General features: G+C 58.3%; 2 protein-coding genes and 2 long non-coding RNA genes across 13 annotated transcripts in view; 2 read left to right on the top strand and 2 right to left on the bottom strand.

The window, feature by feature from the left end:
• The first annotated feature begins 1,101 nt into the window (after nucleotides 1-1,101).
• On the top strand, nucleotides 1,102-15,074 carry LOC115832473. The gene is made up of 3 exons (XR_004027976.1): nucleotides 1,102-1,427; nucleotides 9,753-9,756; nucleotides 15,063-15,074. It is a non-coding gene; the product is annotated as an uncharacterized LOC115832473 (long non-coding RNA).
• RNPEPL1 (arginyl aminopeptidase like 1) lies at nucleotides 6,426-16,767 on the bottom strand. 3 transcript variants are annotated; one of them, XM_030803655.1, is made up of 11 exons: nucleotides 16,110-16,765; nucleotides 12,624-12,764; nucleotides 11,925-12,076; nucleotides 11,281-11,397; nucleotides 10,824-11,059; nucleotides 10,543-10,656; nucleotides 10,029-10,141; nucleotides 9,549-9,657; nucleotides 8,394-8,624; nucleotides 8,169-8,311; nucleotides 6,426-7,559 (listed from the first exon to the last, which is right to left on the bottom strand). In XM_030803655.1, exons 1-11 carry the CDS (start codon nucleotides 16,632-16,634, stop codon nucleotides 7,266-7,268), a joined length of 2,175 nt encoding a protein of 724 aa, XP_030659515.1. In that variant the 5' UTR covers nucleotides 16,635-16,765; the 3' UTR covers nucleotides 6,426-7,265. The 3 variants fall into 3 exon arrangements, with proteins under 3 accessions (XP_030659515.1, XP_030659516.1, XP_030659517.1); XM_030803656.1 differs by having other exon boundaries at nucleotides 6,765-7,559; nucleotides 8,394-8,591; nucleotides 16,110-16,767; XM_030803657.1 differs by having other exon boundaries at nucleotides 6,765-7,559; nucleotides 10,875-11,059; nucleotides 16,110-16,766.
• ANKMY1 (ankyrin repeat and MYND domain containing 1) overlaps nucleotides 16,579-27,168 on the top strand; it is a 108,506-nt gene continuing 97,916 nt past the window's right edge. For 7 of the 8 annotated variants that reach the window (XR_004027974.1, XM_030803648.1, XM_030803647.1 and 4 more), the window contains exon 1: nucleotides 23,787-24,493. Coding sequence is in view for 6 of the 8 variants with exons in the window: in XM_030803648.1 (XP_030659508.1) it covers nucleotides 24,274-24,493 (220 nt within the window). In the remaining 2 variants the exon portion in view is untranslated. Of the gene's footprint in view, nucleotides 16,650-23,786; nucleotides 24,494-27,168 lie in introns of those variants that run through there. The other variant, XM_030803650.1, reaches the window with a different exon arrangement.
• LOC115832472 lies at nucleotides 19,934-23,027 on the bottom strand. Its single transcript, XR_004027975.1, has 2 exons — nucleotides 22,986-23,027; nucleotides 19,934-21,524 (listed from the first exon to the last, which is right to left on the bottom strand). It is a non-coding gene; the product is annotated as an uncharacterized LOC115832472 (long non-coding RNA).

Below are 27,168 nucleotides of genomic sequence, written 5' to 3'. Positions count from 1 at the left end.
CATTGCCCATTCAGCACCCCCTATGGTGCTGACTCTTCCGGAAGATGTTTCTGATTTCTTGCTAGGCTGGTGGTTGCACCATACCTGAGAGGACTCAAGAAGAGCCTGGTCTCTGCTTCACCTAGGGGTCCCGGAGGAGTAAGAAACACATATCTTTCCTGTCCTAGGCACATATGGGTGGGTAGCAGAGCTGAGGCTGGCCGAGGATCCCCACTATCCTTTGGGAGCCTTCGTTGTGCCGCTCTCCCAGGCTGATCAGATCTGGAGAGCTAACAGCTTCCTATGGCCACATCTGTGTCCAAGGCTGGGCCCATGCCTGTAGCCAGATTGCCAGGATCTGGAAGGGGCCAAGAGACAGCTGGTGCTGGATAAGCAGCAGCCCTGTGTCAACCTGCCCCCACTATTACCCCATGCTGTGATTTGCGTGTGGTCTGCCCCTGCCCAAACTGGTATTGAAATTTGAGCCCCAATGTGGCAGTGTTGGGAGGTGGCGCCTAGTAGGAGAAGTTTGGGTAATAGGGGTGGATCCCTCATGGACAGGTTAGTGCTCTGTGTGGAGGGGTGAGTTCCCATGAGAGCTGGTTAGAGAGTCAGCCTTCCTGGGGTCCTCTCTTGCTTCTTCTCTCGCCATATTGCCACATAATCTCTTTGTGCATGCCTCTCCCCTTCCACTTGCTGCCATGAGTTGAAGTAGCATGAGGCCCTCACCAGGTGCAGCTGCCCAATCTTGAAATTTCCATCAGAATTTTGAGCCAAATAAACCTGTTTTGCTTTTTTAAAAAAATAAATTGCCCAGCCTCGGCCAGGCGCAGTGGCTCACGCCTGTAATCCCAGCACTTTGGGAGGCCGAGGCGAGTGGATCACAAGGTCAGGAGATCGAGACCATCCTGGCTAATACGGTGAAACCCCATCTCTACTAAAAATACAAAAAAATTAGCCGGGCATGGTGGCAGGCACCTGTAGTCCCAGCTACTTGGGAGGCTGAGGCAGGAGAATGGCGTGAACCCGGGAGGCAGAGCTTGCAGTGAGCCCAGATCGCACCACTGCACTCCAGCCTGGGCAACAGAGCGAGACTCCATCTCTAAATAAATAAATAAATAAATAAACAAACAAACAAACCCAACCTCAGGTATAGCAGCGTGAAACAGACTAAGACATTCCACATGCCCTGTGGTCCACTACCCCAGGGTGCAAAGATGTTCCCTCAGCCATGAAAATCGACATTCCCCCCTGGCTCCTGGGATATCTGGAGGGATTGTAAGCAGCTTGGGTTGGTGAGATAAGGAGTTTGGGGGGCAGCTGGTTCGTGACCCTGGCCGCCTCAACTGCAGGCTCTTGGTCTGAAGTACTGTAATTAAAGTATGAGAGCCTCGGGGCCCTCACTTCAAGGAGGGAACAGCATCCCCATGCCTCAGCGTTTGAGGATTGTAGGAAGATGAGAGTCCTTCAGGTGGGACTAGTTCCCACCATGACCCCACTGCCGGCCAGTGGACTGAAATACATCTGACCACTTACTTCTCAGGTTCCTGGGTGTTGAGGAGCCCTATAGAATCAACCTTATCTGCCTCCTCTCATCCTGCCACTCCTCTTGTTCTGTCTGGATGACTGCCCTTGTTTTTCAAGGGAATGTTCCCTGTCTTCCTCAGCCAGGATCTTTTCTGAACTTGACATCTCCGTTTGTTCAGGGGGCAGTAATTGGGCACTTCACTGTGCTGGTCATTGCATTCTCATGGAGATGCAGAGATTAAAAATTAGTATCTTGTCCACATACTGCCCAGAGTTAGCAAGGATTGCCTTTCTGTGGATTTCTCTCAGGTCGGGTACAGTGGGGGTAGGGTCCTTCTCCCTTTTCCTAGCCTAAAGGTTCCCGCTGAATCTTCCCAGGCAGGGCTGAAACAGGAACCATTTTAGTCTTTGCTGCAACCCATGGTCAGTTCTCCAAGAAAAGTGAAGAGGGTCCCACCTGGGGCAGCCCTCAAGGGCTCAGAGGGCCAAACACATGGACAACATGTTGAGACACTGAGTTTGTGTGATTGTCACACATCTCAGCAGTAGGTGTTTCTGCCTCATTTTACCGATGAGGAACCTGAGCTTCAAAGGGAAGAGGTGACAGCTCAGGACCACACAGCTGTAGGTAGGAGGCAGGAAAATAGGGTCTGGGTGCAGGGAACATCGGCTGATTTACACTTCAGTTATGACAGGAAATATCTTCTCCATAGGGCATGGGCCAAGCAAATGACTTTGTAACTTCATCCTCTCCATCTACATAACGCGTGCCCCAAGTGACCAATGGAATCATCTAGAGGGTATTTAAACTCTCAAAAATTCTATAACAGGGCTTTTGTGCTCCTGTGCTCAGGCCCACTCCCACACGGTGGAGTGTACTTTCATTTTCAATAAATTGCTTCATTCCTTCTTTGCTCTCTGTGTGTGTTTTGTCCAATTCTTTATTTAAGACGCCAAGAACCTGGACATCCTCCACTGTTAACAGTAGGACACATCAACTCCTTAGAGTTGGGGCAGCCAGCATAAAAGCAGGCTGACCTCAGCCCTCTTCGTTCACTGCAACGTGAGGAATGGATTCTTTGTTGGCAATATTTTAGGTTGAGCTATTTTTCTCATTATAATACATGCTTAGTAAACAGAGTGGGAATAAATATGGTACATGCTCCTTATAGGAATTTTTTTCCTAACTGTTGGTATGAAGTGGTTTTGTGTTCTTCAATTTTATGAGGATTATGCAGATAATTTGCACAGTTGACTAGTTATCTGAGGTGAGCATATTTCGGATGTGGGCTATTTTCTGCATTGTGGGTGTTGTATTCCCTCCACATTGTGGAATTTTTCTGTTTGCTCATTCATTTGGAACAAAGAGAGGTTTATCTGGGCCTGGCTGGATGGGTGGGTGGGTGGTAGTGATCTCCTTAGCACTCTGCCTGTGCCTGTTAAAAGCCCCTCAGATCTGTGCTGGGCCTGGCCACTCTGTAGACACCCTTGCCAAGCTCCACCTTTAGCTGGCATGTCCCTGCTCTTGGGCTTCTGTCTGACCAGGTGATTATTCTGAGAGATGGGGGAGGGGGGGGAGACTAACAGCTGACATCAGATTCCTCTTAGTAAAAGGACAGTCTTTGTTAGGGAAAACACCTTGGTGTCTGCTTGAGTTAGAGCCCTGAGGCCATGGCTAGTTGATGTGGCTTAGCTTGCAGGGTGTGAAGGTCTGATGGGAAGGGAAGAGAGATGTGGGGGAGAAAATGGCTAAAGAAATGAGGCTGAGTTGCAGGGTTGGGGGCAGATGAAGGGCCATGGAGGGGACCCCTGGAGGGTAGAATGCACGCCATGTTGAGAATGAGGATGCCTTGATTGGAACTTTTTTTTTTTTTTTTTTTACTCTCCACAACCTAATATCCCCAAGTGCATTTTCTGTTGCTATAACAATACCACAGACTGGGTAATTTATAATGAAAGTAAATGTATTTCTTACAGTTCTGGAGGCTGGGAAATCCAAGGTCGAGGGGCTGGCATCTGGTAAAGGCCTTCTTGCCACACCATTCCATGGGGGAAGATGGAAGAGCAAGAGGACACACAAGCAAGAGACAGCTACACTCATTTTTACAACACATGCTCATGATAATGAACCCACTCTGATAATGACATTAATCCATTCATGAAGGCAGAACCCTCATGGCCTAATCGCTTCTTAATGGTTCCACCTCTTAATACCATCACAGTGGCAATTAAATTTCAACGTGCATTTTGGAGGGAACATTCAAACCATAGCACTGTTCCACTGAGTTTTCATTTTTTATTTTAATAATTGCTTTTTAAAAAATGTCCAGGGTCTCTGGCTGGTCCTTTTTTATAAACTACCTGTTCTTGTTTCACAAGTGCCTCTTCCTATGTTATGGTTTATTTCAAAAGTTGCCTTTAGGTCTGAGATTTTGATTATATGTGTTCTAAAGTCCTTTTCTGATTTTTCTGTTGCCTCTGTCTCAGGTGTAAGTTTGGGTTGAGTGGCCTGTTTTCCTTCGCACTGTGTTGCTGTCCTGGGCAGGTGATTCTCAATTGTGCCTTACCTTTCTATCTGGAGTTTCCTAATGTTCTGTGCAAAGCATCTGGCCTTAGGAGAGAAGCACCACCAGTAAGTCCCAGTTAGAGTAGGGACGGCAGAGAAACACTCTGGGAGACAGGTCTGGACTGAACAGGTCATGGCCTGAGGGACTTAGAAAACCTTATTTGGACCTCTAGGGCCTAGGAATTTGCATGGGTCTCCCTCACTGTTGTCTCAGGGTTCAGCTCTCTAATCTGTCTCTGTAGAAACCAGTCTTTCATCAAGCTTCTTTTCCCTTTTTGAACATCATCTCCTACCTGCCTGGCTAGGCCCTAATCCCCAAAATGCAGATCTCTCTCACATTCTGGCCTCAGCTCTGTCGTGGTCATTAGTGCTGTTTGCCATGTACCCCCACTTTTGTGCATGTGGTGGGGTTGCAGCCCCTGTGGTTGTAGGCCCCTCAGAGCTTCCACTGCCAGTGTGAGCCCCTCAACAGCTCTCTTATGCCTGGCAAGGTGCCTGAAAACATTCGAGATCTCTGTTCCATCGGTACAGGTCCGAGAGTGGTCACATTGAAGAGAATCCACCCTTCCCCTGCCAGTCTGAGGTGGGCCTGCAGCGTGAGAAAGCTTTGTTGTGTGAGACATCTGCGCTTCGTAGTTGTTTGGCTGGAGCATAACTTGGCCTAATAGAGAAGCTGGCCGCTAGAAGAGGGGTGCTGTGCTAACAAAACATGTGACCTGCCAGGATTTGGAATGTTGGCAGGCTGTTAGGTGGGGCAAAACATTTGGTAAAGCTCAACTGGGATGACTCATGAGGCAGATCGTGAGCTAAGTGTGCGTATCTAGTGGAGAGGTTGGGAAACAACACAGGCCTGAGTATCGGCCAGAGGCTGCATTTGACAAGGGACTACAAGGAAGCGATGAGCTAAAAAAAAATTCTGCACTTGCAAGCTGGGAGGAAGAGGAACGAAGGCCAGGAACGCAAAGACTTTGGGCTGAAAGAGCCCTCCTGTGCACCCCACAGGCGGGTACAGAGCCAAGACAAATTGTGGCGAGGGCGCCATCCTGGATCCAGATGCCCTCCTGCCCCCAGGGTTATGATGCTGGGCACTGCTGCTGAGTTTCCCAAAGGCAGGTGTCAGGCAGAGGTGCGCAGCTCAGCAGCGTCCAGAGGTGGCGCTGTGGGCGTGGCTGTAGGCACCTGGAGTGGAGTCACCTGCAGACCACAGAGTCATTTCGAGAGTTGAAATGCAAAAGAAAGAAGAGCCCAGGATGAAAGTTTGTGACTGCTGGGACTTGAAAACAACCTTGGCAGGGAAGAGGCTGAGAAAGCAGTCTTGCCACTGAGGAGGGCTCCTTTGAGGACACCATCAAGCGTGGTCAAGAAAGAAATGAAAGTGGTCCTCCCGAGGCTGGAGCCCCAGGCCACAGAGAACATGACTTGGGGGAGTGGGGTGTCCACTCCCAGGCAGGGGCCCTAGCTGTGCCTGCCTGGCAAGACTTTAGATGGCCATGGAGCAGGGGCTGCCAGGTGCCCTCCACACCCGCTTTCACAGGGGTTACTGCAGTCATCCTGAGTGTGAGGGGCAGTGACAGTCTTCTAGTTCCTAGGTCTCTGGATGGGGTGGCGCCTCCCCCAGACCTGATGTGAAGAAGGTACACGAAGCAACACATGTAGAGACGGCCCCAGACCCTAGACCAGGGTTGCCACCACCACTGGAGGGGGACTCATATGCCCTGGGGAGGGGAGGGGAAGGGCATCCAGAACAGGAAGGAGGGTGAGTGGGACATTTGGTGGCTGGGGACTGGACAGTGATGGTATCAGGGTTATTTGCCCAACACCTCCTGCCCTCCCCACTTCCTGGCTGCCACGTGTGGAGTGGAGCTGTGACTGGGCCTGGCCAGTGGGTTGGGAGAAGGGACGTGCTGCTTCTGGGCCACGGCATGTTAGCCAGGTGTGTGTGGCACTGAGATGGTGGCGCCACATCCTTGGGCACTCTGAAGGGCAGTGACACCCATCACCTGGGAAAATGCAAATCTCAATTCTCCAAAACGAAACACGCCTGACACCTGGTACCCATCTTGGGACAGGATCACCACTGAGGCTGGGATTTGGCTTAATCCGGAGGTGAAGGCCCAGAGTGAAGGTGACACATGGCTTCCCTGTGACATCCAGAGGCTACTCAGGCCCAGGAGGTCCAGCCAAGGGCCTGGGCAGGATTCGGGGAGCCTGCTCTGGGGCTTGTGTATCAGAGGAGGGGGCCACACCCAGCCCCTGACCAGCTCCAGGCCCCAAGTCCTGGCAGGCCAGGCCAGCCCACCCTACACAGCCAGGAAGATGCAGAGGACAAGAGTCGCGAGAAAGAGCGCGGAGATCAGGTTTGCAGAGTGGAAGTTTAATGGGACCATCACCGTGATACCCCATCACAGCAGTCCCAGGCTGGAGGCCCCAGGCCCCGACCGCCTCTCCCAGCATGGTGGGCCTAGAGACAGCACCAGCACCACCTCCCACTTCCCCTGGGGTATTGCTTTGCCCATGTGCCTCCCGCCCCAGGAAGCTACAAGAGACAGGCTGTCCTGTCCCCACACTCTCCCTGGGTCCTGGGACTCCCTGTTCTGAGGGGCTAAGGTTGCCTGGGGCCACAGGGCCCTCCCCAGGGACAACCGTCCTCTCCCTGTGTCCCCTGCGCCCACACTGAGGGAATGTCTGTGTCCTTGTTCCTCTGCCAGGGGCCAACTGAGGCTGCCAACCCCAGGGGCGGGGTGCAGGGCTGTGCGGGGAGGGTGGCTCAGATCCCTGCAAGGAGGCGTGCTGCAGGGACAGCACAGCCTGGGCCCCCGGCAGACGTTAAGGCACAGTGTGGCGGTCACCATAGGGCTGCTGGGGCCCTTGCCCCAGGGGCGGCACCTGGCAGGTGCTGGCATCCGGGGCTAGGCACAGCTGTCAGTGTTGAGACAGGAGGCATGGCGTGTGCAGGCTGGCCCCAGGGCCTGCAGTGCAAGAGAGCTGGGAGTGGGGAGGCCAGGTCCACAGGTCTCTGCCAGACACAAGGAGATCCCTCTCCCCATTCTCCCTGCCTGGGAGAGCCCAGGGGAGGGGCTTGTGGGCCTGGGCAGAGCTCATGGCCAGAGCCGAGGCGCAGTCATGGCAGGCCTGGCCCACAGAAGGCACAATTGTGGTGTCTGGGAGGTCGAGGGTCAGCCCGCCAACAGGGCTAGGCAGACACATTGACGTCCCTGAGAGAGATGGCACTGCTGGGGGCCTCATCCCCAAGCAGCAGGGCCTGTGCATCCGAGTCTGTGTCTGCTGCAGCCTTGCCCAGCTCTGTGCTGGGCTCTGAGGCGGGCTCTGTGCTGGAGCCGAGGCCCTGGGACAGGATCTGCTGGATGGCTCTGCGCAGGTTGGGGTGCAGCCGGCCCTGCGTCTGGTAGAAGACCTCCACCGCGAAGGACTTGAGGGCACCGGTGCAGAGGTCCTCGTACAGCGGGATGGTGTACATGCGTGACATCTGCAGGAGGGGCACTCGGTCACACTGGTGGGCTCCCCAGTTCCCTGGAGCCAGCCCACCCTGCCAGCCCGGCCAGGCGGCTCTCCTGCCCCTGGCTTCCCAGCTTCATCATCAGGGCTGTGGCCTGGACTCCGGTGGCCAGGAGGCCTACCATTAGCCTCCCACCTCCACCCTGCCCTTCCAGGCCGACCATGGAGGCCCCATCTCCAGGGAGCCTGGGCTGGAGGGAGCACATACAGGGAACAGGGCAGCCAGGGCCCACGGGCCTGAGGGCTCTGGCCTCTCTCTTGAGGAGCTGGGACGTCCCCTCTGCCCAGACCAGGACGCTGAAGGCCCAGGGCCCAGCAGGCTGTGGTGGCCTGGACCCCAAACTCCTGCTCCCCGCTGGTCCCTTCCACAGCTTCTCCAAGAACTGGTGGAGTCCAGGCTGCCCCCTGGTACCTGTACCCGGTGCATGCCCCCACTCCCAACAGACCCCTACGTCTTCCCCACCCCATTCTCCAGAATGTGCCTGGCCTGCCCCGAGGGCTCAGACTAGGGAGTTGGGTGGGACTCCCAGTCCGCACGGCTAGGCCGTTCCAGGCTGGCCCCCTGGGCAGGTGACTGCACCTGGCTCTCCAGGAAGCGCCGCACCCTGTGGAGGTCAGGATAGTAGTCGTTGCGGACCACAATCTGCAGCCAGCGGATGCGGATCTCAGCGTTCATCGAGTCCAGCAGGGAGGAGTAGCACTTGGACAGGCTCATCACCACCTCTGCAGGGCAGGGAGCAGGTCAGGGCTGGGCCGCCATTGCACCCCAGCCCCTGGGCCAGCCCCATCAGCTGCAGGGACTCACCCTGCGGCAGCGGGGACCCATCCAGAAGCCGGTCCAGGAAGAGTGCTGTCTGGAAGGTCCTCCACTTGGAGATGTCAATGGCACTGGCCGAGGCAGCTGCCTGGTCCAGAGGTTCTGCGGTCCACAGCTGGAAAAGGGCCTCCACGGGTCGGGTCAGGCTGGATCCCTGAGACAGGTCCGGCTCAGCCAGCGGTGGGCCTGTGGCATTGAGCCAGCGCTCGAATTCCAGCCCTAGAGGGGAGAAGTGACCCTGGGGTCCCTGCCCAGGCTAGGGAGGGGCTGCCTGAGCAATCTGCCCAGGAGACCCCAGACCCTGAGTGTGTCCCAGGCAGGTGGCCTGTTCCAGGGACATGGGCCATTCAGGAAGGCGGGGTCAGCTCCAGCCAGCACTGCCACTTGAAGCCACTGAAGGGGCTTCTGTGAAGGGGTACAGGGAGGCAGAGACTTGGGTTGGTGACCAAGGGACTTGCACCCACTCCACGCCTCTCCTGGGTGGGAGGCAACGAAGTAGTCTAAACCCAACCTCAGTGCTGGTGGAGGCCACCTGTGCCATGAACCAGCAGGGGCGGGATGGGGGCAACAGGGTCTTAAGATGATATTCCTGCTTTTGAAGGGCAGTGCCCATCCCCTACCCACAAAAAGTTCTTGATGCACTTGCTGTACCTTCCAAAACTTGGTGTCACCACGCACAGCCCTCCCAGTGGCACCTCACCACCCTCCAGCAATTCTGGCCTCTCCCTGAATGTCTGAACCCTGCAGTGCCTTCCTGGGCCCCAAGCCCTCAGACCCTCAGGGACACCTTTACAACTGACACATAAGCAGGGCTGGATGCTGTTCTCCAGCTCCAGGACACCCCCGTCACCCGCCCTTCCTGCACCAGGCCCTCTGCACACCTGGTTTCCATGGCCCGCTGCCTGGGAGTGCCTAACTCGGCCTGCTTAGCCTTGTGCCACTGCGCCCAGGCAGGCCCCCGACCCCAGCCCTGTTCTCATAGCATACCGGCCTGGGGCCCACATGGTCCAGCAAAGGTCGGCTGAAGGACAGACAGTGAACTGACAGGGCTTTCCTCCAGGCGGAGCTGCCCCTCAGGCAGCAGAGGCCCCGCCTGTCATCACACCCACGGCTCCCTGGCTGCAGCGGGGGGGTCAGGCTCACCTGCCCGGCAGTCCACGCTCTGCTCCTTCAGCTCCGGGAAGAAGCTCAGGAAGGAGTCCAGCAGGTCCTGGGCCACGACGCTGGTGAACTTGTACTTCTCCACATAGGCCTGTGTGGCAGAGGTGGGGCCTCAGCAGGCCTGGAAGGGCGGGGCACAGGCAGCCCCACGAGAGGCCTGCAGGGCACTGCAGGGTGTGCGCCGAGGTACGTGCTGGGCACAGGTGGGCACAGAGGCAGCTAGTGGGCGCTGTGGAGCCAACACTTGGCACACAGGCCCTGCCAAGGGACCAAACAGAGGGTGGGAGAAGAGGAGGTAGCAACCCAGGCACTCCCCACAAAGAAAGGCAGACTAGGTCCCAGCCAGGCTCACAGGCCCCTGCCAATTCCACCCCAACTGCCAGAAGAGTGGGCAACCCTGTGAGCTGGGGAGGGGCTGGGGGCAGATGGCAGCAGGGCCGTCCCGGGCAGGGGGCTGCTCACTCGGAGAAAGTCATCAAAGCGCTGTGGGTCTCCGCAGAGCTGGGACAGGTAGTACACGAAGCAGTAGCCCTTCTCGTAGGTGAACAGGTTCATCAGGTGGCTGGGATTCACTCCTGCAAGGTGAACACCCACCTGGGCTGGCATCCGAAACCACCAGTGTCCCATGGGACAGGGAGGGGCGGTGGTCAGGCTCCCAGGAGCAGGAAGGGCCAAACGCCACTGTCCCTCACATGTCCAGATGTGTGCTGATGCCCTGGGCGTGCAGCGGCAGGGCCTCGGGGAAGACTGAGGACTCACATACCACTGTGACTGGTGCTCAGAGCCAGGGAGGCGGCAGTGGCTGTGGGAGCCTGGGGAGGCCTTGCCCTGGCCAGGGGCTCCCAGCTTAGCCTTGGCAGGGGTCCAGGCACAGTGCTGGACAGAGAAGCCACAGCCAGAACCCACGAAGGGCAGGCAAGGAGGCCTTGAGGGGTGACATCCCCAGTTCCGGGAGTGGGTCCTGAGGAGCAGGTACCTGGCTCCAGCTTGACCTGCAGTTTGCTGACCGGGCTGTCCTCTCCCAGAAGCTTCATCTGCCGGTGCAGGGCGTCCAGGCGGAAGGCAGTCTCCAGGCAGGTGAAGGCAGCACCTGGATGGGGTCCAGAGACAGAGAAGAGGTGAGGGGGTGTAGGGGGAGACAGGGAAGGCAGGGGGTGTGGGCACCTGCAGCATGGCAGGGGATCCAGGCTAGGCTCTCTGCCCCTGGCTCAGTGCCCAGGGCCCCCAGTGGCTGCCCCCCCCCAGCCCTGGCCGCACCATAGGTCTCAGTGGTGATGCGGCGCTGGGCATAGGTGGCCAGGCCCTCACTCAGCCACATCTCTTCCCAGGTGGCGTTGGTGACAGCGTTGCCGAACCAGCTGTGGGCCACTTCGTGGATGACGTCGATGACCAGGAACTCATCGCTCTCCAGGATGGAGGAGATGATGAAGGTGAGGCAGGGGTTCTCCATGGCCACGATGGGGAAGGAGGGTGGCAGGAAGACAATGTCGTACCTGCACCGGGAGGGCGGTGAGGGTGGCAGACCTCGGGGCTCAGACGCCCACCCCGCACACCCACACCCCACCTTCCATCCAGCAGGGATCAGCCCAGCCCCTGCAGCGAGCTCCGCTTCCTCCCCAGGAGACGGGGAAAGGACACCCTAGGGGTCAGATGAGGGGCTCCCCCTCTGACTCCTCCTTCCAGCCAGCCAGGTCCACAGGTCCCCGGGGCCTACCTGCCCCACATGTAGGGCCCATACAGCCGCTCAGCTGCACTCAGCCACTGCTCCACTGCGCCCGACAGCTTGCTGGTGGCCGTGGGCAGGAGGCACGGCTCGGCCCACACGCGGCTCCTGTTGCACGTAGAGAGGGTGAGCTGAGGCCGAGCAGCCCCAGCTCCGCTCACCCCACCAGGCTCTCCCACTGCCCTGGGGCTCCAGTAACACCCACACCTCACCCAGCCTGGCTGACCACCCCAGCCCGCAGCCTGCCCTGCCTCACTGGATGGGCAGCCACCCTGGCCCTTCCCACAGGAGGGCAGAGCGGCATTCCAGGGGCCACTTAGCTCATTTTATCTCTAGGCTGAAGGGACCAACAAAGGTGTGAGGGTGCCAGGCTGTGCGGGGGCCTTGGCAGGAAGGACCAGTTTGCAGGGCAGGCACTGGGTGGGCCAGGCTGCCGGGTCTGAGGGCACATGGGTGGGAGGGCCTGGCAGGCAGGGCCCTGGCGGTGGCACCAAGGCAGGGGCAGGGCTGGCCCAGAGCTCCCAGAGGCCAGTGGGGGTCCTCAGCAGGGCAGCCATGGACACAGGCCACAGACCCCTGGTGGGGCTCTCCCCGAGGCCTGGGCAGCCCCAGAAGGCCCCGGCAGGAGGCCCTACCTGGGCCCGATGTCTGCCGGCTTGAGGTCTCCGGCCACCAGGGCCACGAGGTAGGCGGGCACGGGGTGCTCCATGTGGAAGTGGAAGACGCCTTCTTCCTCCATGTACACACTCCGGGTGGCACTCATCAGCACCTGCACCCCCGATGGCGCCTGTAAGGAGGCCGGACTGAGACCGGGTGGCCCCAGCATCAGCATACCCACAGCCCAGGCCAGGGAGCCTGTCAGGCAGCCCCATATTCGTAGCAGGAAACCCTATATCCCCATCAGGGAATGTTTCTGTCAGAGAACTTCTCTCCAAAGAACTGCCACCCTCCACTCGGAACCCCTAGCTCCCAGCCTGCAAACCTCGTCCCAACACAGAGGGTGCTGCCAAGCTCGGGCCCGGTGACCCACAGACCCCACTGGGGATCAGCAGTTCTGTCTGGAGACCCCTTGTCTGAAGCCCCTGCAATCCCACTGGGGACTCACCCTGGGTCCGGGACCCTGACCCCCTCAGGCCCATTGGAGGCAGCCCGGCTTCCCCCATTCCCTGCAAAGCGGCTCCTCCCATAGAGTAGGGAGGGTAGGCTCCTGCTAGCACTGTGGCCTGCTGGCAGCTGGGGCCACAGCCCAGGCAGGTAGAAGCAAGGGGGAGGCAATGTGGCCAGGCCACTGGGCTGTCCTGGGAGCAAGGTGACGGCAGCTGACGGCCCCTGACCTTGACAACGGCAGAGTAGGTGCACTTCACGGCAGGCGTGTCGAAGCACGGGAAGAAGGAGCGGTTGCACACAGAGTGGCCCTGGGTGAAGACGAAGGGCTTGGCGCAGCCATAGGTCAGCTCTGGGTCCAGCCACCAGATCTGTGGGCAGGATGGTGCATCAGCAGACGGCCACCCAGCTGGGGTGCTGGGCCCTAGCCACTGGGCAGCAGCCTGAGAGAAGGCAGGAGGCTCTGGGAGGGGACAATGGCCAGATTATCTTGCTGGGTTCATCGAGGGCCAATAGCCACCCCCTAGCCTTCACTTGCCTGCCTGGGCAGGGGGATATCCCGGGCAGGTGACCCAGGGTGTGGCCTGTGCTGTGTCATCAGGGCCAGACCCCAACCCAGACAGGAGGCCCTGCATCAGGGAGCCAACAGAGGCATCTCCCAGCTAACGCCAGGGCGAAGAAAGGGAATAGCCCATCATTGCATTATCTTAGCTTCTATAGCGAAACTGAGGCACAGCCGGAACACACTCAGACCAAATTCCCAGCAGTTCATCTGGTCATGGCCAGGAAAGGGAGCCCGGGATGTGGAACCTGGGAAGCCAGAGTCTCCTGATGGCTACACACTGGCAGGCAGCACACCCGGGCCCAGAGCCGCCCTGAGCCCAGGCAGCCTCGCCTGGAGGAACCCCGCAAGAGACAGGCTCCAGGCCAGGCGACGGCAAGCAGGGAGTGGAGGCCAGGCCAGAGGCCCCTGCTGGCAGGGGACAGGAGTGGCCAAGGGAAGGATGGCTGGGGCCGCTGCCTGGAGGCTGGGGGCTGCGGTGAGTGCTGTGGAATGGGTGTGCTCACAGCAGCTGCTACCCACCTAAGGTCACCCCCACCCTCCCACCCCGGCAAACCTCTCATCTGCACCACAGCTGTTGAGGCTTTCCTCACCCCTAGATGCCGAGGCCCCAGCCCCACTGAGAAGCCTGCACCCCCGGGCCCTCCTGCCACTATCCTGCTGCACCCGTCTCATCTTCCTTCCAGGAATTCTGACCTCTCTAGTGACGGCAGCTCAGAGTCTGGGAGGGGGACCCTCTTCCAACCACAGCCACATCACGTTCGTCCCAAGTCAGCCCTGCACGTTGTCCCCACCCTCCCCTCTGCCGGAATGAGATTGTCAAGGCAAACTGAATTGCTCCTCATGCACAGGCCCTCCCACGACCATGAGTGGAAGACGCCCCCAACACGTTTCTGAGAGTGGACGAGGAATCCACAGCTGAGGGCCGCCACTGAGGGCCTGGAGGACCCCAGACCAGGAGGGCTGCCTCCCCCGCAGAGCCGGCCAGACCCCTGCCAGCACTCTCAGATCTCTTCCAAACTTCCTGTTGGTGCCCTGGCCTTGCCCTGGCCGGGCAGCAAGGTGGCACAGGCGTCTCCCATTCCTGCTGAGCCCTGGGCTGCCAGGGTGTTCAGGGCCCAACTGGGGAGCCATTCACAAACACAGCCTCCCCCTTGAGGGGGCTGGGACCTGGGAATCTGTATGAAGGAACCTCCCTGCAGGAGTCTCCTCAACCCTTCAGCCTGCACGGCCCCCTCACAACTACTCCTCTCCTGCGGCCTTGCCTCACCCTCCTGAGGCCCTTCTGTGGCTCTGCCCACTCACACCTCTCCCTACTGCCCCGTGTCCACCCCACAGCCTCAGTAGCCTGGCTTCCCAGATACCAGCAGGGCCCACAGCTCCCCACTTGCCCTGAAGTGAGGGGCTGGGGCAGACTCCCAGACAGGACAGGCCCTGCCCCACAGATGGGTCACCAGTCCCCATCAGGGCACCCTGGCACAGGTGCTGATGGGCTGGTGGAAAAGGAACAAGGCTGAAGGGCTCCAGAAACTGCAGGGCAGGAAGAACGCTGTTCCTGCTGGGGTGCGGTTGGGTGGGGTTGGGGTGCGGGAATGGGCCCAAGCATCTGCAGCACCTCCAAAAAGCCTCTGGGGGCCTGGGGCCCACTGGCAGGGCCTCCCAGGGAGCTCCCGCTGCATCCTCCCTGGCACAGGGACAGGCTTAGGGATTTGGGCCTGAGTCCCTGGAACATGCAGGAAGAGAAGGGGACTCCACGTGTGGCCCCAGCCCCATGGCGCTCACATACAAAGGGGCGTGCCTGAGGTTAGAGTCAAATACTCTGCCTTCTGCAAGTGGGGCAGCTCATAGGCCAGGTGACGCCAGGCCCCCTGTCTACAGCCTGCCAACCCTGACACCACTCAGACTTTGGGGACTATGCCACCCTCCCTGCCCAGAGCACCCAAGGGCCACCCAGTGGGCCATAGGAAGCCAAGAGACAATGGCCACCCTTGCTCACTGGGCCCCGTTCACAGCAGCCTGCTGAGGGCCCTGGTCCGGCCACTGTGCAGGCCAGTGTTGGGTGGACCAGACACATGGGCTCCAAACACGGATCAAGGCCAAGGGGAAGCCCATCCCTCAGTTCTCACCTGTCATACTGGGAGGCATACTTGCCACCTGTCAGAGCCCTGGAATACCACAGCAGGGGCGGGACCGGCTGGCCAGCGGCCTGCACACCCACAGGGGTTCTGGGAAGAAGGTGAGGTGGCAGGTCCCGCTTAGGGCTCCTGGGAAATGTACAGGAAGCCCATGGGGTGCACTAGTCTGGGTTCTTCCTGCCCAGATGTCACCTTGGCTCTTTGTGGCCTGACGCCTCTCTACCACCTCTCCACCACCCTGTCCATTTATGTGCCGTGACCAGTGACAGCTGGACTTCCCAGCGCCTCCACAGCTGTGTGTGTATTGCATATGTTGGGTGTCACATGTGTGCCGTCCATAGCACCTAGGGATGCAGTATGAACCCCATGCTGTAGGCAGGAAAGGCCCTGCTCCATCCTGTACACACCCCCACTGGTGGAGGTGGAGGTGGAGGGGGTGCTGCAGCCACAGCGCCTGCCTCAGTCACCTGGCCTTTCTTGCAGTCTCCGGAGTGGGGGGTACCCAGTGTGCAAGCCCTGCAGAGCCTATGTGTGTCTATATTGGGGTCGCGGGGCCCACTGGTCTCAACACTCCACCAGTGCTGGCCAAGGGAGCCCCAAACCGAGCATCACAACCTCCATGGCCCTTTCCTCTGCCTCAGGCTTGGACTCATCTGCAGGCCCTGGTCACATGGAGGCCCTTCCGCAGCTGACACTCCAGCCCAACCCTCGGTGCCAGGATCCTGCAGATGTACACCTTAGTGGGTGACAGAAGCTGCTCATGTCCCCAGGCAGGGACCGAACACCTAAACGGGAGGCTTCCCTAAGTGACATGCTGTCTGTCCCGTGTCCCCGCAGGACTCCGGCCTCTATCCAAGGGCCCTAAGGGCTCACAGGCAACAGCTGGGAATCACCAGGGTGGGGGGAAGGGGGCACCTGTAGGGCGCAGATCCGCGTCCCTCAGCCTGGCCGTGCGGCGAGAGGCCGCTAGCAGCGCCCTGCGGACCGGCCCGCAGCCCCGGCGCCCGCCCCGGACTCACGGCGGGGGCGTCGGTCGAGGTGTACCGCAGGATGACCTGGAAGGGCTGGTGCGCCTGCAGCTCGGGCGGCAGCGTGACGGTGAGCGAGGAGCCGTAGTCGGTGAACGGGTCCACCCTGAAGGCCAGCGGGCAGCAGGCGGGCTCGGAGCCGGGCGCCTCGGGGAACGCGGGCAGCGGGGGCGGCGGCGCGGGCCCCGGCCCGGGGGCGGAGAAGGCGAAGGCGCAGGGCGTCTCGGCGGCGGCGGGGGCGCGACGGAAGGCGGCCGAGTGCAGGCGCAGGGCCGGGTGCGCGTCGAGCACGAGCGCGCGGGGCGCGGGCCGCAGCGCGCACAGCTCGAGCACCAGGCAGCCGGCCAGCTCGCGCGCCTCGGGCCGCAGCTCCAGGCCCAGCTGCAGGTGGCGGAGGCGGAAGAGCTGCGCGCTGGAGGCCGAGGCCACGTCCAGGGCGGGCGGCGGCTCGGGCGGCGGGCGGACGGGCGCGGCCTCGGCGCCGGGCGCCTGGCGGCAGCAGCACTGCGCGGCCATGGCCGCCGGCACTAGGTGAAATCCATGGGCGGCGGCCGCGCCGGGCCGCGGGCAGCGGGCGAGGGGCGCCGGGCGGCGGCGGCGGGGCGCGGGCACAACAGGAAGTCGCGCCGGGAGCCGCCCGGCCCGGCCCCGCGCCGTGCGCCGCCCCGCTCGGGCTCCGCTCGGCCGCCGCCGGGGGCGCTGTGCGCGGGGCCGGGGCGCGGGGCCGGGGCGCCGGGCGGGGAGGGCCGGGAGCCAGGGGCGCGGGCCGCCGGGGAATCGAGCGCGGCGCGGGGCCGAGGCGCGCGGAGCGGCTGAGCAGCACCCCCAGCCCCTCGCTCCCTCTCCGGGCGGCGCCCGGGAGATCCCAGGAGGCGGGATCGTTGCTCCCTCCCAGACACTGCCGGCCAGGCCCCTGGGGCAGCCGCTGAAGGGACCGGGGAACCTTGGGGCCACCGGGGCAGGCTGCTTCCAGGTGTGGTTCGTATTCCCGAGGAGCGCAGCGTCGCGAACTCAATGTCATCCTTCCATCCGGGGCTACGGGCAGGGCAGGATTCTCCTGGCACCCCTGCCACTCCCCCAAGTCTACCGGTGTGGTCTGTGCTGTGGGCCCTGCGGTGCGAGGAGCTCCGGAGCCTTCACGCAGCGCTGTCAACTACAGCACCCACCAACCACGTGTGGCCATTTAGATGCGAATTAAATACAGTTAGAAGTTAAGTTCCTTCGTGGCAGGTGGAGTGAGTGAGTGTGTGTGTCTTGCTGAGAGGAGTGGCTAATGGACAAAGCAGGCAGGAATCATTTCCACAATCGCAGAAGTTCCTCTGGGCAGTGCTGGAGACCTCTCATTTAGGAGCCCTGTGCTAGGGTACGAACGAGGGCCTGGCCTGCCTGTCCCCACCCCATCCTCCAGGTCCACACTTCCCAACGCCATTCTCTGTGGACCTGGCGAAGGCTGCGCAAGGCTGAGCCTGTCCAGGAGCCTGAGCCCCGAGGGAAGGGCTGCTCGCCTGGCAGAAGCTGCTAGTGAGCTCACAGCGGGTGAATTTTGAGGCTGTGGAATAACAGGGGCCACCATGATGTCGCTGTTGTCATCAAGTAAGAATTCAAATTCCTAGGGACGGGGCTTCTGGGGCTGGGGAACTATCCAGGAACCCAGGACACCTCTCTCTTCTGCTCCATTGAGGTGTGGCCGTGCAGGGCTGGATTCGGGTACCGCACTTGACTCAGCGTCGGCCCTGAGTAGTGTTTCCTGTGTCTGGACTCAGTCTCCCCGTTGTGTAACCTTCTGTGTCTCCCCTCCTTCCGTGGGGCAGGAAGGAAGTCTGAGAAGGAGAGTGTGTGTTCACGTTTGCGAGACAGAGCACTGAGGCATCATTTCAATTTTCCCATAGGACCTCAGGTCCCCATGTGCCCTCTTTAGGGCCATGATCTTGGGGCACCCATCCCAAACTCACCAGGAACCCCTAGGCTTACGCAGTCACTCAGAGGTGTGGATCAGCCTTGCATCCAAAGCTGACAGGGAAGACAACGGAGATGGGACCTTCCTCACTGCCCCCAGCGCCCTGCCCGGTGGGGCCCTGCAGTGCCAAGGGCAGACTGTTTTCGATGGCACCCCTAGTTCTACGGAGCTCTCCAGAGCCCACTGGGCCATGTTCCTGGCTGGAAGAACCTCAGTTCTGCACACGCGGTGCCACACTAGCTGGGCCTGGCCGTCCGGGGGGCAAGTCACCACAGGGAGCTTGGGGTCTTGCCACCCAGAGCCCTGCATTGGACTCAGGGAGCAGAGGTTGGGGTCTCGCCCTGGGCACTTCTCCGCGGCCAGTTCTGCACACAGGAGTCGAGAGTTGCTGTGGCACCTCCTCCCCGGGGGTCCAGGGGAGCGCCTCCCACCGCGCACGTATGTGAGGAGCTGCCCTACTGCACCCCATGGTGCGGGAGGCGCCGCTGAGCCCAGGGGTCGGGGTCTGCAACTGAGCCGTGGGTGCCTCTCGCGCCGGCCCCGCCCCGCCCGAGGAGGCCCCGCCCCCGCCTGCCTGACATCCCCTGGCGGCGGGAGGCTACGCCGCATCCAGACCTGGGCAGGCACCTCTGACTTCTCTAACCCTGGCAGAGAAGCCTGAACGTCGCGACTGTCAGCCTTGGCTTTCTCCCACAGAAGTTTTAATACTCCAGCTTTTTGGTGATCAGCGCAGTGAAGTGGCTGCGCGGCATCTTCACCCCAGCCTTCCCCTGATGCACCCGAGGGAGGGGTTCCTGGCTTCACCCACTAGGAGGTGGGTGTGGGCATGGAGGGTTCTAGCGGGCTGGGGAGGGCAGCAAAGCTTCCAGGAAGAAGCAGTGTTCAGACGGGGCCGCTTCCTCCCCGGACAGAGGACCAGGGAGCTACCAGTTCTCAGATGGAGCTGGTGGGCTAAAAAGGTCTGATGTGACCCACAGGTGCCCTTCAACCTGGCCGGGACCCTGCTGCCCTTGTCCCCTTGTCACCAGGGCCAGGTCAGCAGGTAAAGGGTGTGCCCTGCCCTGACGCAAGGGCAGCCGAGGTTTTCATCAGGGTGCTGTGAGCAGGGCTGAGCCGCCGGGGGAACCGCAGGCCCAGGTCCTCCCTCCTCTCCAAGCCACTGTTCCTCACCCGCTAGTGGAGACCCGCGGCTGCTTCCTTCCGGGCTGATGAAAAGGTTGCATGAGTCATGAGGAGCTTATCTAGAGAGGCCAGCGGCAGGCAAGCCCTCCACAGAGATGGGGGCTGCCCTGGGCACCAGCTTGTGATGGGGGCCGAGGTCCACAGCGATGGGTGGTGCTGACTGGTGACACAGGGCATAGAAGGGCAGCGACCAACAAGGTGTGGCCTATGCTTGAGGCCCAGGTGCACAAGGTGTGGGGAGGGAGATGGCCCTTCTCACTACCACCCCCACGCTTGGCTGACAAAACCCGTGCTTCCCATCCCTCCAGCTTTGGGCTCTGCTGCATCAGAGATGTTCGGTCCCCAGGTGGGATGCTTTTGCTTAGGAACACAACCGGGTCTCACTGGGAGGGTGGCTCAGACACAGCCCAGCCATGGAAGCATGAGACGACACAGGGCTGGCTCTGGCAGGTTGGGCATGGGGCTTTGTGAGGCTTGGGGGCCAGGAAGAGTGGTGCCTCCTACTTCTCTCTGGTGGTGCAGTACAGGTAACGGAGGCCACGGCACCTGTGTGGGCAGCCATGCGGGGCCTGGGGCCTTAAAAATGAAGGATCAAGTCACACCACCAGGTGAAGGCCATAAGCAGCTTAGGCACTGGCTGAGGGTAGAACATGGAACGAGTATTGGAAAAGGCAGATAAGCGCCAACCACAGTATTTTACTCATTGCCGCATACAGAATGTAAATACACGTAGTTGTATATATTAACCAATGACTACGTTGTGATTCACACGTATTACACACATTTTCCTTTTCTTCCCCCACTCTTACTTAAGGAGTGTTGATTCTAGGGTAGTCTTTAGGCCACAGGATGTCCAGGAGAGGTTGTGTCTGAACTAGAGAAGGAATCAACATGCTCAGATGCCTCCAGTGGTGGCTTATGGGGCTCCACCCTCACACGGCGGAAGAGGCAGCACCTCGTTGGCTTGACAGTAGCTATGTGACTTCAGGTTGGCGTGCAATGTTGGTGAAACAGAGAGGTCAAAGTAGGAGAGGGGTGCAGATGCTGGAGGCCTCCTGGGTTCCCTCACCGGGCCGTCTGTCAGCACAGCCTCCTTCTCCCCTGCCTGTCACAGGAGGGGCTTCCCGTGTTTGGTGCCCAGATGAGACCAGTGAGAGGTCCGGGAGGTGGGAGGAAGGAGATGCATTGTGGCTTCAGCAGCTGGTGGGCAGGAGGCTCTGCTGGCAGCTCCAGGTGTCCTCCAGAGCCAGGACATCAGGCAGTGGGGATCTGGGTGGCAGGTCCCTGTGACTCCCCTATGTCTCATCTCCTGTACTTGGCTCCCCAGCCGCCTTCTCCCTGCATTGTTTCCTTCTACCCAGTTTCTTAAGTGGTTTAGATTTTCCTGACCAAGTCTTGTTTAATAAGCTGAGCTGACCAGAGGGAGAGGATGGAGCAGATGGTGGTGCGGGGGTTGTGTGGTCTGATGCACAGACCCCTGCCCCACCATCAAGAGGGGACAGAGACCCTCTTGAGCTGCGTTTCAGGAAGATGGGGCTTAACTGGAAAAAATGAAAACTCAGTGTGGAGGTGAATGCAGTGGGCGGCCATGGTGCAGTGGAACCATGGAGCTCAGAGGGCACTGGTGGCAGGACTGCAGACTGGGCCCTTCAGCCTGCCACTGAGGTGGATTCTCTTGTGAAGAAAGCAGTAGGAAAGATGAAAAACCATACTTCCTAGAGGCTTCTGGAGCAGTTTCAGTTTTGATTGCTGTTATTACTACTGATAACTGAGCAAAAGTGGTGATGATGCTTGAGAGAAATTTCTGCAACCCATAGTCAACAATTATATGTACAGCCAAGTACAGCGTGTGCTCATTTCTCCCTGGATTTTTGAATCTGCAGTTTACCAAAGCTGCCAATGCTTTCTTCTTGCTTATTACTTTATTGCAGCAAATTCCAGACGTGTCTCCAACGGGAAAATATACAACCGTCTTGCCTTTGATGATTATTCTTATGATTTCAGGCATTAAAGAGGTTATACATCATAAATGACATGGCAGACAAAATAGTTAAGGAACACAAAACTGTTATGACAGGATTCATGGCACACGATTAAGTGGAAAGAGGTGAACGTGGGTGACACTGTGAAGGCCTCGAACGGGGAGCTCCTTCCTGCAGACACAGTCCTGATGTGTTCCAGTGAGCCTCAGTCGATGTGTTTATATAGCAACATCTAATCTGGATGGACAGACAAATGTAAGACATGGCAGGCTTTGCCAGAAACAGCTGAAATGCAAACAGAAAACCAGCTGTTAGGCCTATCTGGAAAAATAGACCGTGAAGCACCTGATCGTCATTTCAACAGCTGAGCTTCCGCCTAAGTGGTAAAAGCCCTGTTCCAATTGGGCCTGACCGGTCTTGTTAAGAGGTACACAGCTTAGAAATGCTCAGTGGATTGGCCGGGCGAGGTGGCTCACGCCTGTGAGCCGAGGCAGGCGGATCACGAGGTCAGGAGATTGAGACCATCCTGGCTAACACAGTGAAACCCCGTCTCTACCAAAAATACAAAGAAATTAGCCAGGCGTGGTGGCGGGTGCCTGTAGTCCCAGCTACTCAGGAGGCTGAAGGATAATGGCACGAAGCTGGGAGGTGGGGTTTGCAGGCTGAAGCAGGAGAATGGCAGGAAGCCGGGAGGTGGAGCTTGCAGTGAGCCAAGATGGCACCCACTCCAGCCTGGGTGCCAGAGTGAGACTCCGTCCCAAGAAAAAAAAAAAATGCTCAGTGGATCGCTGGCATAGTTGTTTACACTGGCTTTGAAACCAAATTCCTGCAGAATTCTGTCAAATCACCTCGAGATCAGAGATTAAGAAAGTGACAATGGGCGGGTCTCCCTTTGGTTCCTGCTGCTCTGGTCATGTCCGTAGTGAGCTGCGTGGGAGTCGTGCTATGGAATAAAAAGTATGGTGACATTTGGTACCTGAAAGAGGATTCCAGCTCACAGCATTGTGTCTGACATACTGGTGTTCATCATCTTAGAACCTCATCCCCATTAGTCTGCTGGTCACTATGGAAATTGTGAAATCTATTCAGGCCCATTTATAAACTGGGATCAAGATGTGCATTATCAAGTAAATAGTGTCCACACCATGGCCAGCACGTTCAATCTCAGTGAAAAACTTGGGCAGGTAAAATTTCTATTTTCTGATAAAATGGGAACCCTCACTTGCAATATTAAGACATTTAAGAAGTACCACTGCAGGTGTCATTTATGGTGCAACACCTTCTTTCATCTGAGCCCTGATATTTTAATGACCCCAGTTTATTGGAGAACATTGAGAATGGCCATCCCACGGAAAACTATATAGAGCAATTTCTTACCCTGTTATCTGTGTGCCACACTGTTATCCCTGGAAATAATATAATCTACCAGGCTTCCCCCCCAGATGAAACAGCTTTAGTGAAAGGAGCAAAACACTCGACTTTGTTTTCACTGCAGGAACGCTATACTTTGTCACCATAGAAGCTATGGGTGAAAAATTCGCTTTTGAAATTCTTAATGTCCTGGAGTTCTCTAGTAATAGAAAAAGGAGGCTGGGCATGGTGGCTCACGCCTGTAATCCCAGCACTTTGGGAGGCTGAGGTGGGTGGATCACGAGGTCAGGAGTTTGAGACCATCCTGGCTAACATGGTGAAACCCCCCATCTCTACTAAAAATACAAAAAATTAGCCGCGTGTGGTGGCACACACCTGTAGTCCCAGCTACTCAGGAGGCTGAGGCAGGAGAATCACTTGAACCAGGGAGGCGGAGGTTGCAGTGAGCCGGGATTGCGCCACTGCACTCCAGCCTGGGCAACATAGACTCTGTCTCAAACAAACGAAAGAAAGAAAAGAAAGAAGAAAAGAGAAAGGAAAGGAAAGAAAGACGATGTCCGTAATTGTCTGAACTCCTATGGGAGAGCTCCAGCTGTGTTGCAGAGGGGCTGGTGAAGAGAATAATTCCCCAATCACCCAAGTTGCCCTTCAACAATGTCTTCATTAACAGCTTTCTTCATCTAAATGTCCCACGTGGGTATGCATTTTCTCAAACAGAAGCATCTGTAGTCACGCAGGAAGAACTAGTCTGTTCTTATGACACTACTAAAAATAAACACAGGAAGAGTTGCTTTTCCTGATTTCACCTATGACTCATTCTGATCACTGTAGTCTGTACTCATGTCCTTCACTGAGACTGGTAGAATGCGCCGGCATCCCCAAACACTCAAGATTCTGGAGTATAAATGATGGAGGACTCCATTTGCTTTTTCTTAATTCGTCTTCAATGTTTTACCAAATGTATTTCTTTTTGTGTCTGTAAGATAATTTGTGCATCAGCTCAGCCAGAAATATAAAATTAAACGCACTATGTTTCACACACACACACAAAAAGGAAAACTCGATATGACAGTGAGGAAGAAGGGTAAAGACCAGCCTTCTGTATCCGTGCAGGAACATCCTTCCTCTAGGCAGCAGGCCTTCACGCTTCAAGCCTCAGGGCCCAACCCTAAGGCTGGGGGCTCTCCCTGCAGGCAGGACTGGGCCTGGAGGGCCTCCTCATACTTCTGGAGCTGAGACCAGAAGCCCGGATTCGGTTCTGCTACTGGGCGAGCGCTCTTCACCATCTGCAAACAAGAAGTGCATTGAATAACCCCAAGCCGCGCTAATAGCCAGAAAGGGCCAAAGCGGGCCCAGCTCTGAGTGGGCCCCGCCCAACCCGGAAGTGCATCTCTACTTCCCTAAGCCCGCCCTTACGAGAGAGACCCGCCCCTCCCGGAAGTACCTCTCCCAATCCCGAGGCCGGCCCCGCCCGGAAAACCCGTCCCCGGAAGACACGCCCCTCTCGGAACACCGGCCCCCTAAAGGCCCGCCCACCTGGAAGGCCTGCGCCAAGCTGAGGCCGCGATGCCGCATGAGGTAGGCGGTGCAGACGGCGGCTGAGCGGCTGCGGCCGTTCTTGCAGTAGACTAGGCAGGCGCCGCCGGCGCGCACCGCGGCCTCCATGGCGGCGCACGTGGGCTCCAGGTGCGCCAGCAGGTCCTCAGCCGGGTCGTCGAACACGGGCACGCGCAGCTCTGCCACGCCGGGCGCGCGCGGGCCGGGCTGCTGGCGGGAGACGTTGACGCACAGCGTGACTCCCGCGCGCGCCAGCTGCTCCTCCGCGCCCGCGGCTCGCGCGCTCCCGAGGAAGAGTGAGGGCGCGACGCGCACGAATGGCGGAGGTACGGGCGAGGCGGCCCCGCGGCGCCCAGCTTCTGCCGGTCCCATGGCGCCCGCCGAAGAGTCTGTTTTTGGGCCCTAAGGATTATTTTGGGGGCTCAGGCGCCCTCCCAGGAGTCTATTTGTGGGAGCCGGGCGGGCCGCCGGGCGCCCCCGGGTCCTAGAGGCCTTCGAGGTGGACCAGGCCGGGGCTTGGGTCTCCCGCGGGCGCCGGGCCGGGGCAGGGGGCTTGGGCCTCGTTGGGGCCGGGGCATGGCGGGAGGCTTGGGCCTCACCGGGGCGCCGGGTCCTTGGACCGCTCTGCGTCCCCTGTTCTGTGTCCCCGGGCGCCGTCCTCCCTACCCCGGCGGCCTGTGGCATTGGCTTGCGCCTGTGGCGCTTGCGCGCAGCGCCCTGCCCGCTCTACTGCGGCGCCTGGCGCGGAGGCGTGGCTTGGCCGGGCCTGCCCACTTCGCGTCCCCGTGGTTCGGCTAGGGCCCCGTGGCTGCCCGGTGCACGTGGACGGCGGGCTGTGTGGTTCCCGTGTCTTCCGCCTTTCCCTAGTGACTGCGTTGTCGGCTTTACGTTTATTCCTTTATGTGACCCGCTTTGTAATTGGTGCATTTTTTTCTATGTATTATAACACATGGCTCATAAAACTGATTTCTATTTTCATGACTTCTTCATAGACCACACTATTCCTTTTGCTGTTTCTAAGTAATTTATTGGAGTCAGCATTGTAACTTTAAAAAATTTAATATCACTTAATGTCCATGAAATTGCCATTTAAGACCCCTTCAATTTTTCTGACGTCTGGTAATTTTTCTGACGTCTGGTAATTTTCAGGCAATGGATACAGTGAAAAGCAACTGTCTCAGCCCTGCAGACATTTAGCAATTGAAGTTTCAGTTGTATACAGTCTCTCTCTGGGTTATCGTCATTGCTTTGTCCATCAGCCATCTAGCATTGGTAACTGTCAGATCTTTATTGCAGCGCGGGGTTCACTCTTGAGCTAAAGACTCAAATATGTCTGTAGCCAGGGCTTCACTGGTTGCAGCTCCAGACATCACCTCCGTGGAGGTCTTAACCAGCATCTGTTTCCCACTTTCTCCACCCTAAGGAAGGACTCCAACTTTTCTAGGATGGAGGAGTGGAATTCCCTGTTTTTCCCCGGCGTTCATGGGAGCCATTGATTAGGTTGGGGCACTGTCTCCCTCCACCTTCTAGGAGTTGGCCCTGTCCCTGGCCAAAAGTGAAGGCCACACTCCCGTGACTGCTCTGGGAATGAGCTTGGTGTCTAATAACCCATGAAGGAGAGAGCACTTTGGAAGGCTCCTCTGTTCTCTCATGGCCATAAGGGGAAGCCAGCCTTGGATGAAAGCAGAGATGGGAGAACGGAGGTCCTTGATGCCACTGTTGGGCCACTGAAATGAATCAAACAAAACCTGAAGTCCCTCCTCCTCCTGGACTATTTCATGAATCATCACCCTTTATGGTTGGAGGATGGTTGAGGTGGGTTTTCTGCTCCAAAGCCTGCTACTTGAACCATCATGCTCCCCCCCAACTGAGGTAATGGATTGGGAACCAATTCGTCCTAAGTGTCTCTGCATCTCATTGCCACACTTAGTCTGGGCCAGCCTCTGTCTCCTGGACTTGCTGCTAGTCCCCCACAGTGTAACTAGAATGTGCTTGCTAAGAACAGACGGTTTCTACATGTTGGTTCTGACTCCTTAGCAAGTTGTAATTCACAACTAATGTGGGTTGTGAAATCAATTCTGTGGGTCATGATCAGCATTTTAGTTTTTAGAGAAATAATAGACTACATGAAAATATTAGAGTGCATGCATGTAGTATGGTGAACTTTTAATGAAACATTTTTCTGAGTGGTTTGTACTGGGTCGTGGTATAAAATGAGATTTTTAGAGAGAAGTGAACTCAAGAGGCAGGCACTGGAGTGTGGAGGCAGTGCCCCTAGAACCCCAGAATCCTGGCCCAGCCTTAGTCCCCGGAAAGCTAGCCAGTGGGGAGGGCCAGGGCATCGACTCTTCACACCCCCTGCCCTGTTCTCAGAGGCAGTCTGGGTTGAGAAACGCAAGCCCTGCACCTCCAAGACCCTCTCCCCTCTTTGCAGGAAGGCCCAGCTGTTTCCCACCATGGTGCCTCTGTACATCCCAGTCCAGTTTCTGAAATGCGCTCTGTAGCCTGGAGAGCTCCTGCGCATCCTGTGAAGCCCCATCAGGAATCCTGTCTCCTGCAGTCCTTCCCCGAGACCCTCGGTCCAAGACAGCCAATCCCTCTTCTCTAAGGTGAACCCTGCGGCCTCCCTCATCTCGTTCCCTCCGCAGGCCTCGAGTTCCCCTTGCGCCTTCCACATTTACTGAATGAACAAAGCCCGGGGTTGGAATCAGGCAGGGCTTGAGCAAGCCGTGGCTGCACGTGCTAGGTGATCAGGGCAAGTTAATTAACGCTTGGGCCTCAGTTTCCTCAGGTGTCTCACGGCGCTCCCCGTGCCCCCATCACGGGAGTGTTGGGGGAATTTAGCGCTTTCTCTCCCAGGGGTACTCGGCCCAGGGGCTGACCTGGTAAGCGGGAGGCTGGCACCGAGGCCCGCGGGGTGTCGGCCCCAAGCCGCTGAAGTCACAGAGGGCGGGCACGCCCGGAGGCGGGGCCGGGTGCGTCCTGGCGCGGGGATTGGCGG

This window comes from Nomascus leucogenys, chromosome 22a (assembly GCF_006542625.1).
Source record: "Nomascus leucogenys isolate Asia chromosome 22a, Asia_NLE_v1, whole genome shotgun sequence".
NCBI classification, from domain to species: Eukaryota; Metazoa; Chordata; class Mammalia; order Primates; family Hylobatidae; genus Nomascus; species Nomascus leucogenys.
Note: the sequence above shows the minus strand (reverse complement) of the source record. Positions and strands in the feature narration are given on the sequence as shown.